At 36.0% G+C, this 16,020-nt stretch overlaps 1 protein-coding gene across 18 annotated transcripts in view; it reads left to right on the top strand.

Moving 5' to 3' along the window:
• Rbp (RIM-binding protein) overlaps positions 1-16,020 on the top strand; it is a 233,080-nt gene that overhangs the window by 177,576 nt on the left and 39,484 nt on the right. For 17 of the 18 annotated variants that reach the window (XM_067759463.1, XM_067759452.1, XM_067759451.1 and 14 more), the window contains 3 exons: positions 617-1,120; positions 5,087-5,392; positions 9,029-9,308. In XM_067759463.1, the coding sequence (XP_067615564.1) occupies positions 617-1,120; positions 5,087-5,392; positions 9,029-9,308 (1,090 nt within the window). The remainder of the gene's footprint in view (positions 1-616; positions 1,121-5,086; positions 5,393-9,028; positions 9,309-16,020) is intronic. The other variant, XM_067759462.1, reaches the window with a different exon arrangement.

Below are 16,020 nucleotides of genomic sequence, written 5' to 3'. Positions count from 1 at the left end.
CAAAGAGTCCTAATCAAGTCAGAGAGATATTCTCGTGAATTTACGCATAATACCAACTAATTTATTACTCTAAGTTACTTTTTTTATCTTATTCTTACTTTCTGTGTTGGTCACGGGAGTTCAAATTTGAAACTATTTATTCCTTTGTAGCTGTATACTGGATTTTAATTATAATATACATAGACTATATTAGAATTATAATTCATCTAGATAGAATCAACTCAATTGCCTCAATTATGTGATGCGCTTTAAGTCTACACATTCGTGTGCTTGAGTTCAGCTTATATTTTTGTTTTTGTTTTTTTAGTAAGTACAAAACACCTACATATAACAAAAATACAAAAATTAATTTATTTAAAATGCTATATGCGTAACGTTGCCACAGGGAACAATTTTATGCAAACCAAAAATATTTAAATAATCAGCAAAAAAATCAAATTTGTAGCATTTCCAACTTTGCCATGTCAAATCAAAGTTCATGCCTAATTTATCATTGCTTAACAATATTCATTCGATTCAATTTAAAATGACAACAACAATCATCGCGAAATCGTTGACCCACATTCGATCTATCTAAAATATGCCAAACCTATCATCATCCATTTAAAAATAAAAGGGCTTTCAACCGGGTACGGGGCAACGTCCTATGATGCAGGGCCGACCTCCAGGACCACAAATGATGGGCGGACAACAACAACCGTATGGACCACAAGGGCAAATGGGTCAACGTTTTCCCGGTCAACGAGGGCCCGCACCAGGACAAATGCAGGGTCAAATGCAAGGTCAGATGCAAGGTCAAATGCCTGGACAGATGCAAGGTCAGATGCAGCCGGGTCAAATGCAAGGTCAACAAATGCCCGGTCAAATGCAGGGTCAAATGCAAGGTGCTATGGGTCCACGTGGCCCACTAAATCCGCAACAGCAGCAGCAGCAACAAGCGCAAATGGGTATGGGTCCCGGGCAACAGCCATTAACCCAACAACAACAGCAACAACAAATGGCGGCACAAAAAAAGCCGCGCTATTTCGTTGCTATGTTCGACTATGATCCAAGCACAATGAGTCCTAATCCAGATGGATGTGACGAAGAACTGCCATTCCAAGAAGGTGATACAATTAAGGTAGGTATCAGTATTGTTGTGGGGTAGAAAAATAGTAGTAGATTGTAGTAGATGCATTAGGAGTAGTATGAAATAAATAAATAAATAAAGCGGGTGGTGGTGAACTGTGGAATACAAATATGTATGTACTTAATGACAAATATATACAGCTGTCGACAGAAAAATAGGAGAACCAGTGTTGCGTGATTTTGACTTTCTAAGTTTTATTAAATAAAATTTTATTTTTGACTTGTTTCGTCATTTAAATAAAATGCCTTAAGGTGTAGGAAACGAAAACACAACTCTATGACACGATATTTATATCAGTAGTCTCATTTGGCCCTAAAGAGGAATAAGGAATCCTTTCTCATATCTTTTTGACGTATTTTGTTATTTTCGATGCAAAATATTTGACGCTTGGTATTTATGCATGCTTTATTGCAGTAATGGGGTGTTTTTTAGGCTTGCATAATTAGGTATTGGGTTTATACAGTTACTATACCTACAACCTGCAAATCTTAGAGAATCCCCATATTGATTTATTCACATTATTTTTTACATAGGCTGGTGTGATCACTGGCAAAAATAATGATATAAAGCGCATACGCTGGAATATCATGTCATACGAATGAAAGATGTGACTCTGCCTAAGAAGGTATTCCTATCGGAACCGGCCTATAGAGACAAAGGAAAGATCAGGTGGAAACAAAGCAGCAAAATCCAGGCGTATGATTTCTTCATTCGCTAGTGAAATTGAGGAAGACGTATATGAAGATAAGGAAGACATCAAAGACGAAAAGAAACAAAAAAGCAAATAGAAAACGAAGATAAATATAAAGAAGAAGATGAACATGAAGAAAAAAAGGAAAATGAACGCAAATAGAAAAATAAAGACACAAACAGAGCCCCGAGACCAGGACCAAGACTGAGACCTATACCAAAACCAAGACCAGGACCAATACTGATACCGAGACCAGTCAGAGACGAAGACCTAAACCAAGGAAAGAACCAAAACCAAAGCTAACAACAACACTCAGAAGGCCGAGGCCAAGCTCAAGACCATCACCAAGACTCAGAAGGCCGAGATCGAGAATAATACAAAGGCAGACACCAAGACGAAGGCAAATATGAAGGCGAAGACGTAGAGTAATACAAAGATAAATATAAAGACATTTCAGGGGTTAAGACGGAGAGGAAGAGGTCCTCAGCGAACTCCACAAACAGGCGTCGGACCTTTACGCCAGGAATTGCCCGGTGAATCCAGTACTCAAAGAACAGTACCCAAAACTAGCGGAAGAGGAACGCATACTCCCCAGGGAAACACGAGTCACTCTAGCTCAACTTCGATCTAGATACTGTAACAGGTTAAACTCTTACCTATCCAGAATCAACCCCGACATACAAAATGTATGCCCCGCTTGCAATGTGTCCCCACATGACACCAACCATCTCTTTAATTGTAATGTGGAACCAACGCCTCTAACACCCCTCTCATTATGGTCCACCCCTGTTGAAACTGCAAGTTTCCTTGGACTCCCGTTAGAGGATGTTGATGAGAATTTGTGATCGGTCGCACTTATTGGGTGGGGCGAAGCACTGCTACAACAGCAACAACAACAAAAAGACACATATTGGAATACATATATACGAAAGCTATTATGATTGAAGGGGCTTTGTAGCGCAACCCTTTTAAGGGGTTACGAGCGAAATATATAGCTTCTCCAACACAATTTTCAATTCCCTCACGAAATAAAGGTATTTCATGACCTAGAGCAGTGGTTCACTCGAGATCTTCGGCGTCCACCTACATGTCGTGTGAATGCAGCGACAGCGATTCAGCAGAACAAGCAGGCAATCAGTTTAAGCTTGTTCTTCAAGCTGTAAACATCCCGGGTGCAAGTTTTATGCTCAAACATTCTTCATGTAAACACAAGGTTAGGTTAGGTTGCAAGGGCTGAGCTGAACACTATGGTAACAGCTCACTACTTAGGCCACCAATGGGCCCATTGTAATACCCTATACGGTCTAAAAAGAGGACCCCTACCCTGCCTAAAGCGGGTCAAACCACCTCGTGGAAATTATAAATTTTGCCAGAGCCTTTACTTCATAGCAAGAGACCTCAGCGAGGTCATGTAGAAAAGGTTTACCAAGGATAGCCATCCTGCGCCTACTAAGCGCTGGACAGTGACAGAAAAGGTGCTGGACGCTCTCTTCGTCTCCTGTACATCTGCAGCTGCGACAATAGTCGAAGGTCGTTACCCCCATTCTAGCACCGTGCGTGTCTATTAAGCAATGCCCTGTTAGAACCCTTATCAGGGACGATAGAGCTGATTTGTTTAAAATCAGAAGCGCTTCTGTGCGCCCCTTGTCATATGAGGGCCAGGTTTGCCTGGATGTCTCACACGATGATATGGCTGACCATAGTCCATTTGCGATTCTTATAGTGCTTGTGTTCACACGAAGCCTGAAAGTGGCCATGGGTATGTAAACACAAAGTTGCGTTATAATTGAACCTAGAAGGTTCAAAGTGGTCGGGCTACTTAATGGTGATATTTTCCTGAAGGTAACGGATCAATATCCGGATATATGACAACATCGATAAAACTCCCCAAGACATCCGATGAGTCTCCTTCTCACTACAATAAGAACAAGAGGAAGAATAAGACTATCAGTATAATATTGTAACGAATTTACTTGCAATTCCGCTTATTTAAAATATTCTACTAAGGTTCGAATCACTAAACTGTTGAATAAATAACTCCAATATTTAATAATGGAAAAATGGCCTTTATTAAAGTACTTCACAATAAATAATACTTCTATTGCTCTCCAGATAGCGTCTTCATCAAATACTGCTTCTTGCGCCTCTACTGGTGTCGCCTTTTCTACTCTCTGATTTCCTCGTTCGCATCTTCTAGGCGCTACCATTTCCAGAATCTACTAGTTGGCCATCAGCTATCAAATTTCTCAGCTGTAACTACAGATGCACGATTTCATAGCTTCTCTCATTGCTTACTTTCGGGAGTATCTCAGATATATGCATGTGGTTGTGCGTTGCTTCTCAGCTGCGTATACGTACATATGTGTAGACATAATGATTGATTCGTTTATGTAGATACAAGTGACTGTATGCTTTATTGTTGTTGTAACTTCATTTACTTAGTATCAGACTAGGGATGTGAGTATCACTTAGTGACAACTCATACTCGTCACAATATTTTCCACTATGTATAATAGTTTGTGCTACACATAGGAAAAAAAAAATTTTTGTTTGTAGGTTTTTGCTTTTCTAAAAAATTAATATTGTTACTTACAACGCTTTTCGCGGTTGCCTTTCAATTGCTTTATATGGTCCTATTTTATCGACGACAGCTGTACATATGTAATGTTTATACATACATACGAATATATACATAAATCCAAGTGCATAGACGAAAGTTCATATGGAATCGAGTACGTAATGGTGAATTGAGGTGAGCTCGTGTTGTTTTCGTGGACAAAAGATTCTTGAACATTTACATATTTTAATCGAGACATTTTGTGATTGGATAATCTTGCGATGGAACAAATAAGGTAACAAGGCATAGAACATTTACATTCACCAAGTTCGATTTTAAGTTTTTTGTTTCGTCCAATCGGAAAAGAAATGAATCGGTAAAAGTAATCGGGTGTTCATCTATGCATAAATACAATCAAATTAAAAACAAAACCGTATTTAGATTTGATGATAATTTGCCACATTTCCGATAGAATGCATGTTTTAACCGTTAGTCAATTGTTATACAATATTTAATCATCCGCTGTAGTCTTGACTTAGGTATTCATGCAAGTATTCTCTATATATAATATAGTATATACAATATGTCATATATATAAGTACATATGCAGTTATGTAAGACTGTACATGTATCGTGTTCTTAAAATTCATCGCAAATTATACACTCATATTAACCGATCTTACAATTTTCCATTCTATTCCTCAAAAAGGTTTATGGCGACAAGGATGCCGATGGCTTTTATTGGGGTGAATTACGCGGACGTCGTGGTTATGTGCCGCACAATATGGTGACCGAGGTGGATGATGGTACAAGTGGCATGGGTACAATGCCGGGTGGTCCTCCTCAACCTGGTTGTCCAGGACAAGTGCTTCCCGGTCACGGTGGTCCACAGCAGAGTATGCGTAATGTGAGTCGCGATCGTTGGGGCGACATCTATGCCAATATGCCAGTTAAACGTATGGTGGCACTATATGATTACGATCCGCAAGAGTTGAGTCCAAATGTTGATGCCGAAGTAAGTAAATTTGCAAGAGAAATATAATTTTTTCCTAGTTTTTTAAATTCTTGGAAAAAATAACTAAAATGTAATGTATTGAGAAAAATGATTGGGCTGATTTTTATACAGTTCAAATTTGAGCCTCAGTTTTAAAGCATTCGTCGGTTTAAGCAATAATTGAACCTTTTTTTATTATATTAGAAACATATAATTTTCTAAAGCATTTTTTGATATTTGCCTGTTGAAATTTTAAGCTTATCAATACTAAGACGTAGTTTACATATAACGAGACTATCTTGATTTAAGTACTTAACTCCTAATCGTTGGCGGCCGCCGTGGTGTGATGGTAGCGCGCTTCGCCTACCACACCTAAGATCCTGGGTTCACGCCCCGGGCAAAGCAATATCAATATTTTAGAAACATTTTTTCTAATCGTCCCGCGGCAGTGTTTGGCAAGCACTTCGAGTCTGCCATGAAAATCTCTCAGTGAAAACTCAGTTGCCTTGCAGATGCCGTTCGAAGTCGGTATAAAAGAAGTAAGTCCAAAGCCAATTTGTAGGAAAAAAAGAGGAGCACGACGTAAATTGGAAGAGAAGCTCGGCCTTAAATCTCTTCGGACGTTATCGCGCCTTAGACTTATTTGTTTTTATTTAACTCCTAATCGTTAATTATATACATCACTAGATTTCCCATATATTTCCCTCGATACTCGGTAATTATGAACAAATTTAAAAAAAAAGTTCCACCTCTAGAGTGTAGTCTCTAATTAAAAGCACAAAATAAAAGAGAAATGTGAAAATTTGACGGAAAATAATCTAGTTCCCAGGGATGGAACATATGGAAACACGTGGATTATCTAAACGTGGTAAGTCTAAAATCTCAAGTTATTTTCATAACAAAACTTAAAAGCTTAAACTTCCAGCTGAAAATCTAAAAATAGAAGCAGAGTTGCTTTTTCGGTTAATTTCATTTGTGAAAACTAGTGCAAATTGTAGAACATTCGGTTCTGATAAGTTTTGCTATATACATATGTATGCAAATGTGGTAGCTTAGATTACGTTTACATATGCCTTAGTCTACAATAAATCGTCAAAAGACCATCTACGCGTTTACAAATGTCTGTTCCATCCCTGGGAACTAGATTATAGATTATTTTCTGTCAAATTTTTACGTTTCTCTCTAAATGTGTGCTTCCGATTAGAGGTTACACTATAGAGGTGGAACTTTTTTATGAAAAAAATCCAATCTCTAAAATTTGTTCATAATAACCGATTACCTAGGGGAAACATTTATAAGAAAAATCTAGTTTTATATTAACGATTAGGATTTTAGTACGAAAATTAAGATAATATCGTTATATGTAAAGTAGGTATTAGTAAGTTTAGAACTAGGCTTTGATATAAAGCACGTCATTCGAAATCCGCCGGTGGTCCATAAATTTTTCTGTTATTTTTTGTTTTTAATGTAAATGTAAACTAGTTTAAAATTGGTATCGAGCTCCAAATTGTCCATTTATGTTTTACTAAAAATATGCGTATTGGGCTCAAATTTGTAACCGTGCTCAGACACTTAAATGCTTCATAAGGCCTGTAAACTTCGAAACTTTTTTTTTTTAATTTGGTAAAAGAAAATGGTTTTATATTCTGGTTACTATTTAGCGTAAGCAAACAAGTTCCGCGTTACTTGGTGGTTTTATTGATGACCTTTTCGGACCTGCTCTTCAGACCACCAAAAAAGCTTCACGCAATGTGAGTGGTTTCAATTAAGTCTTGAAATTGAGCTAAGATTGCCCCAAATTAAACACTTTCCTTAGTTACAAACAGCTAGAAATCTCACATCACAACCTTTATTTGATGACCACTATCATACATTGAGTAAAGTTTATGCCTAAAACATCCACAATTATGGAAACAGTAAAAAATAAAAATTATTAATCCTGTGACATCAATATATATGGACAATTTTCATGTTTTATTCAAACTTTTTTGAAAAATGTTGATTTAACTTAAAGAATTAGAAACTATGTATTTTGTAAACAGAGAAGGTACACGTTTTTTATATCAGGCAAAAGGAAATAATTCAAGTGAAAGTTGTTCTGTGAACATTCGACAAAGGACCCTAACTCCAGTTAAGATAAAGGTGCTCTTCTGGCTTCTTAACAGAAACCGGTAAGAAATCCCATAACAGTATTATTTGGTAAACCTAATGATAAATGGCTGCTAAGAAATATAGTAAGTCACAATGTTGAAATGCTGATAGCTTTTTTGCTGTAGGTCGATTTATCGACTTTATCTTAAATCGAAATAGGTTGTTTTGTGAAACTGCCACAGAATTTAATATTGGCAAGTGTGTATATTTAAGGATACAGTTTAACACAGTGTGTATAGCACTCACGACTGATATATAGGATTCATGCAGGGAACCTGCTTAAAATCAGAACCGATTTCGTTTTGGATTTGTTTGGGAAGGCTGATACGGCTTCGTTACCACAGTTGTTAAGGAATGCATTCGCTTTGTAATAATTATTCCCTTGTTTACAGCGCCAGAGGATTGCAATAATTTCTCGTTATTTCATTTTGTACGGACTAATTATTCCTTTCTTCTTATTCACTGGATTGCATGCCTTGGATTATAAAACTGAGAGGAATGCATTTCGCAATCCTTTGCATGATAACAACTACATCTGATCTGTGTGTTGTTCAATGCTGGAATGACATTTAATCCGAAAAATTACATTTATGTTTTTTGTGCTAATGGTAGCCAGTTTCAGCAGGTTTCGAATAGATCGAGCAAATCGTTTAGTACTGTCGAAATATCGACTTTCTTTTTCGATAGAGGAACTAACTTTTATAGGCCATAAAATAAGATTGCAAATACATAGATGATGCATAAAATGTGTCGGCTTATATATTAAAACTGTTGCAAAATCATAGGCTTATTTTCCAGTGTCATTCATTTTCTGTCAAAACAACACATCAAGTATGGAAAAAAGAGTATATTTATATCGCTAATGATAGAACATATATTAGGTTAGGTATCCTTATTCGAATGGGCTTTGGGAACACACAATCTTCTTTTCGCAGTCTTTCGCTTGTTGAATTTGCAAAGATACTTTAGGGATTCAAATCTTTGTAAATTGGTTGAAAATGGGCTTATTAATGTGGAAACAGCTGCAAAGCGCATGCCAAATATCTAAAAAAAAAATTGTTTTAACGAAATCGTCTCATCATAATTCAGGGTCGGACTTTTATCACATGGTGATCCAGGTAGTTTTGTAAACGTTTAGTGGGAACAAAAGTACTTTTATTCAATAATTTTAAATTATAATGTTCTGTGATCTGTGCTGAAAGAAATGCCTGGAATATTTAAAAGTTCATTAATAGACTTCAAGAATGTAACACTGCTATTTGAGATAGTCCAGTATTGTTCCCAGAAATATTTTATTAAAAGTTGTGTCCAATGCAATCCACGCGTTCTTGTTTTTACGTACTGTTGGGTTTTACTCGTAATGCAAACAACTGCTGTGTATGCTAACCTTTTTTTTGGAATTACTAGCGAATGATGTAGCGTATCAAATTCGTACCTATGTATGTACATTCATTATTCCTTCAGATACATCTTATATAAACATCCTTTTATTTTCATACTCTACAGCAAGTGGAATTAAGCTTCAAAACGGGTGAGATTATACTCGTTTATGGTGATATGGATGAAGATGGTTTCTATATGGGTGAATTGGAGGGTATACGTGGTCTTGTGCCATCGAATTTCCTTGCCGATGCACCCGAACAGTACAACAATCAAATGGGACCGGCCGGGCGTGGTGGCTTAAGTCAGCGCGGTAGAGGGCAGGGTCCCGGCGCAAGGGGTCCACCTCCACCGCCTAGAGATAACATGATGCCCGGCATGGGTCCACGCGGTTCCACCGGCAAAAGTAAGTAAATTTTGTATCAAATTCTCATATATATGTATGTATTCGAAATACTAATACATACCAATATACAGACAGACATACATACACATACAATAAATAAATAACTGTATGTATGTATCTTCAGTATTTGTGCTATTTACTATATATATTTATGTACTAGCAAACAAAAAATATTAAAGAAAAAAATCAAGAGTGAAAAGAAATAAAAAATATATATATCAATTTTGAAATAAAATCGAAAAATTACACAACAAAAAGATTTACATACTTGTACTTGTATGTTACTTACATAACTATCTTTTTTGTGCAATTTTTATGTGATTATAAGTTTTGTAATTTTTATTGTATTTTCATTTTTTCATTTCGTTTTAATTTGCCTTCGAATCGAAATAATCGAATGTACAGTTGAAGGTCAGTCTTTATATACGGTTTTTTGCCACATATTTACTTATTATACTGTACATATATAATACTTACTTACATATATGTATATATGTATAATAAAAAAATTTAAATTTTTATTCATTTTTTAATTCACATAATTTCAATTAAGTTACTTAAGAAAAATAACAACTAAATATAAATTTGTAGTTAGTCCACGAAAAAAATTTGCGATAAAGATTGAAACAAATGTGTCAGTTTACAAAAACAAAATAAACTAGGGACTGAAAACAAATAGAAAATGCAACGACAAAGTATTACCCAATTTTTTTTCCCATTGCATACAATTCAGCGCGTGAATCAAATTCAAATAAAAACATTGATTACCCAATTTATAAAAATAAATAAACAATTTAATTGAAATAAATAAGTTTTGCCGGAATTATTTTTTTTTTTGCTAAACTGCGCAAAATAATACAGAAAAGAAAACAAATTAAAATTTAAAATATATATTTTTTTAACTATGCTGTGCCGAACAAATAACTTGTTACACTAACTTCTCTTCCAACTTTAATTCTTTCTTGTTTCTAACTAAGGTTTCCTTTCTTTCTTTTGCTTTTTGAAGTTTTTCCTCGACCTGTTTATCCATATTAATATATTTACAGTTTTATGCCCTTTCAAGTTAACATCCAATTCAGTTCTAAAGTTATGGTATTTTTACAGTTTTTCACAATTTTTTATTACGCATTTTTTAAATTTAGGAAGTAAAATTTTTTCTGCAAATTTTTTTTTTTTTGACATTTGCAATTTTAACTTTTCTTCTTAATTAAAAGACTGCATAGTTGTTGTTGTTATTGATGTTGTTGTTTTTATTTTCATATAAGAAATGTAAATAATTTTATATATCCGAAATCACATTCCATATTGCACAGACAAGATAAATACTTCAAAAACTCGTATTTACACCCAAATACCCCCTGTCCTAAATATCAGTTGCATGAATATGAAATTACTCGAATTTTGAGTAAATGGGCGTATTCAGAAACAAAAATGTTGATCAACCGTTCAGCGATCACTCTCTGTGCGTACCTTTGAGTATATCCCATTCACTCAACAGTTTTGATTTTACGTCAAAGTTGTTATCTAAATTTGTTTACGCCACGTTCACTCAATGCGTTCGGCTTTGACATTTCGAAGTTTTGTTTTTTCTATTTAATGTGAAAAATAATTAAATTTTAAAAACAAGAATTGCATTCATCACAAATGACAAAATAAGCAAGTGAGTAGCGATTCAATGGAACTGCTATTCATTAAATCGCATGAAATCCTCAATGGAATAATGGAACTATGGAATTATGTTAAGTGAGAATCTCTCCACCCAGTGCAAGATTTTCTACTCAACACAATTTTAATAACGCGAAAAGCGTTGCTAATGCATTACACCATTTCCAAATGTATTTGGGAAAAATGAAAATTTATTTGAGAAACGGGCGACTGTATTTGAAAAATGGTCAAATTTGTTTGAGAAAATGTATTTGCAAAATAGGCAAACTTAATTAAAAAATGGGCACATTTTTTTTTGAGAAATAGGCGATGGGATGTAAGAAAATTAAAAAAAAAAAAAAATATTTAAATACTTTTCTCAAATATATTTGCCTTATCTCAAATTCATTTGCCTATCTATCAAATACTTTAGTCCTTTTCCCAAACCCATTCGGCTATTTCTCAAATACATTTATCCTGTTCCCAATTTCATTTGCCCATTTCTCAAATACATATGATCTTTCCTCCAATACATTTGCACGTTTCCCAAAAATATTTGCCATTTTCGCTATTTCATTTGCCCAAATCTCAAATACATTTGACCCTTTCTCAAATAAATTTGCCCACTGTTGCTCAAATAAAGTTGCAAAAGGTGAAATCTAAGGTGCCTACACAAAAATTCTCTAACGTTAGAGACTGTGCTTGCTGGGGTGCATTATAAATTGGTGGGACTCCAGCTCGAAAATTAAAAAAAATTCCATGTTGAGAAATGAAGTTTTAATATCAAATACTTCATACCGTTGGGAAATTTCTGTTTCCATTTGAATGAAATCAACTGTCACTGGGTAGTCACAACAGATGGCAAATTCTTTTGACGTTGTATGATAAACTGTTTTCATTGGTATGACCAAGTTTATTGTCAAATTTGTCCTTGTAAAAACCGAGCATAGGGATCAGTGCATGTAATTATTGGATTAAAATAGTGTAAAATAAATAAGTGTATAAGTATTTTAGAACAACCGCATGAGAAATTACATAAAGAATCAATGCCCTTATTCAGTAAATTGAATCGAAGGCCAATGAAGTTCGAAACACCGACAGAACTTCCTTTATTTTATTATTTTAAGAGCACTGTTTTCTTCGAATAACTTTTTGCATGTTAGAAAAGAAGAAACATCTGTTTATTGAATTTCATTTGATCACTACGATTTAATTTAAGTTTAAACTTAAAACACAAAGATAAAAGATATACATTAATCCTATGCATACAAATTAAGGACAAAATACCTTTAAATAAAAAAATCTAAATTATCTATAGTGACGTCTGTAGGTATCCTCTTTTTCAAAAAGGCGAACTCGACCTACAATCCATTTACAGAGAGCAGTATCTACGTAAAGAATTGTTGTTGCCATTTTAATAAAGAATGTATGTATGTACGATTTTTTTTCGAAAATTAGTTATCTACAAAGTGTTTATTTAATGTTGAGATTCGCTAAAAATTACAAAAAATATAAATTTTAGCTTTTTCTTTTGTATTATGACGTATTTTTGAGTTAACTATGCCCAATATCTCAGAAAATGGTAATAAGGAAATTTGTAGGTGCATAAGCTTGAAAGAACAGCTCTTACACAAGACCCATATAACAGATACATAGCTTGGAATTATACACACATATATAGCAATGCTGGAAATAACTGATTTAAAAAAGCACTAGTAGATAAACTCAGACGACATCACAGAGAACAGAAAGAAAATAATGAAAGGGAAAGTACAAACCATTGTTTATTATATAGTTTGGCAGCTTAAATTGAGGTTATGTTGCGAATAGAGTAGAATGCAGTAAAAGGAGGCAGTCGAATGGAGTGGGATGAAGAACAGCAGCAAGAGCTGAGTTGCATTGTGTCAATATATGTACCTTCAATCTTTCAATATCAATATTAAAAATAAATGTAGAAAAAATAACTAAATACTTGAGCATAGGCAAACATTTTCGCTTAATCTCTGAAAATAGGTGTCCTTAATGCTTTATGTTCCAAAATTATTACAGTTTATTTCTCTTTAAAAATTTAACTTGAACTTTCTAAAAGATTTTCGTAATATGGCCATTAGTGATGTTTGTGTGTGTGTGCTAAATTTGAGCGATCAGCTATAGTTACGCTACTTGTTAAGGTTTACAATGGTACAAACACTTGCATGACAATGACGTTTACTGGAAGTGAGACCAGAGAAAATTTTAAGATAGAGATGTTGCAGGCGCGAACTTCGGTGGAAAGCAGAGGAGCTTCACAAAATTCTAGTAGGACACTTCCACCACACCACAAATTTTAACACAAGTTTTACAATAACTTAAGCACACAAAATACACTGATTGGAGTTTTAGAGAGTAAAAATTAAAATTCTGAACAGATTAGCTGCATAAAAAGTGTACAAATAATTGTTAAATAATAATTACAGACAGTGGTAGTTTAACAAATTCTGCTGTGGTAAGTGATTAATGTGACCTACTAGAGTTTTGTGAACCTTGCTTCACACTATTTTTCGTCCCTGCAACATCTCTATCTTAAAATTGTCTCTAGTGAGTCTTTTAAATTCGTGATAGTTTATGGCGAAAACTAAAAACTAACACTAACTCCGAGGATCCATTTAGCAGCCACGGCGTATACAAGCTTACCTGCGAATGCCAACACAGTTACATGTGACAAACAGAACGACAAATAACAACGACGTTCGACATTAGAGATTACAACTAAAAACACGGAATTCAGAGTAAATCTTCCCCAGCAAACATCAGCAAAACAGTCAAGGTAATTCGCATGCAAGCAAAAGGTCGGCGTCTAAACGTATTCGAAAACACGGAAATTTACCAACAAAAAGCATTCGGCGGTAGAATATTAAACCAACAGTTAACCAATATTTCTGACATAATAATCGAACCTTTAAAACTTATTTGCAAAAAATAAGGTGATAGCACAGGTATAACAGACAAACACGCATTAACAAATAAACACAAAACAATTAACCAACAAAACAAACACACAAAAAAGGTGAAACCACTAAAATTACTGAATTCTTCCTGCCACAGCTAGTCACGCAAGTTGATCAGTGAAAACCACCCCCGTTTCGGAATGAAAACATAACACACACACATAGACATAGGGTAGGTTAGGTTGAACTGGCCGGTCCATGAGGACCTCACATAGACTGATTGAGTCCGTAGTGTTTCCAGAAGTTATATATGTTACATATGTTATAAAATAACTGCGTCCTCTTGGAAAATACTAGAAGCTTCCTAGGACTTAAGCCACTTGTTGCTTCTAGATCTGACAGCTGTATTACTCCTAATAGCTGGAGTCTTATCCTGGCCTGTTTTTTGTGTGGCTTTCCACCAAACAATAACTCCATAGTATAGAATAGGGCTTACAATCGCTGTAAAAACCCAATGAGAAAGAGAGGACGGTAAGCCCCACGTACACCCCAGCATTATTTTACATGCATAAGTGCCGTTGAGGCCTTCTTCACCCTCTCCTCCATGTTGAGCTTCCATGACAGCTTACCGTCTAGGATGATTCCTAGATATTTTGTGCAAGGTTTCTCCTGTAAGATCACCCCTCCTAACTTAGGTCTGGTCCAATTTGGAACCTTGTACCTCTTTGTAAACAAGACCATATTCGTCTTCTCGGCATTGACTTTCAACCTGACATTAGATGCCCAGGTATGAATATCCCGAAGCGCCCGATCCATCAAAGAACTAATCGTTGGAAAGCAATTTCCACTTATGACAATTGCAACGTCATTTGCATAAGCCGTAAGTTCTACGGTTCCCTCATCGAATCGCCTGAGCAGTATTACCAGCCTATGCAATGCGGTGTCTACCGATTTGCCTTTAGTGTATGCATACTGTGTTGTGGAGAGCAGGTTTTCATCCACGTTGGACTTTATGTACACATCTATCAGCCTCTCAAAGGTTTGGAGCAGAAATGATGTTAAGCTGATGGGTCTATAGACTTTGGGATACACGTTACCGATCTTCCCCGCCTTTGGTAGGAAAGCTACACGAGCACTTCTCCAAAAGTGCGGTACATGATTCAGACTTATGCACCCATCGAATACTATTTTAAGCCATTTCACGACCGCCCAACTTGAGACTTGTAGCATGGCCGGGAATATACCATCTGGGCCCGGCGATTTAAACTTAGAAAACGTCTTCACTGCCCATTCGATCTTGGTATCGGTCACCAAGCCCGGCACTACCCACTTCGTGATCGAAGTGTGAGTGATGTCTGTGGGCTCTTCTGAACCGTCTCCCGATGGGAAATGTGTGTCAAAAAGCACCTCAAGGGATTCCTCACTATTACGTGACCATTCCCCGTTCTCTTTCTTTATTATTCCCTGGACTATATTTCCCCTTGCAAGGACTTTTTTCAACCGTACTGTTTCGTTGGAGTACTTTATGTCCGTACTGAAACTTTCCATGAGATTCTCTTCGCCCTGCAAATTTCACGCTTGTAGATCCTCAGTAGATCCCTGTACTCGTCCCGACATGATCCACTTTCCGCGGTCTTTGCGAGCTTAAACATTTCTTTTACCTGTCTTCTTAGAAGACTCAGCTCATTGCTCCACCATGGCGGCTTTGCTTTTCTTCTAAATATCCTTAGAGGGCAAGCTTTGGTATACGCAGTCATAAGCGTCCTTGTTAGGAATTCGTTCGACTCCTCCAGTTCCTCCACATTGGCAATCTCTTTGGGTTGTTCCAGTTTTGTTTCTAATTCTTTCTGGAATTTAGTCCAGTTCGTTGACCTAGGGTTTCTAAAGGATCCTCCCTTCTCTACCCTCTTTACGGGGATGCTTAAGCTGATATACGCATGGTCGGAAAAGGATGGTCTATCAAGAACCATCCAATCATACCTTGATATATCACGCTCGGAGCTCAATGTAATATCCAGAACATTGCTGGATGTTGGACCTATGTATGTAGGGACATTTCCCCTGTTGGCTATCTGCAAATTGGTTTGCAGGAAGCAACAAAATAGAGATTCGCCTCTCTCGTTCGTATCTGCTCCTCCCCA

Source organism: Eurosta solidaginis, chromosome 1, assembly GCF_040869045.1.
Source record: "Eurosta solidaginis isolate ZX-2024a chromosome 1, ASM4086904v1, whole genome shotgun sequence".
NCBI lineage: Eukaryota > Metazoa > Arthropoda > Insecta > Diptera > Tephritidae > Eurosta > Eurosta solidaginis.
Note: the sequence above shows the minus strand (reverse complement) of the source record. Positions and strands in the feature narration are given on the sequence as shown.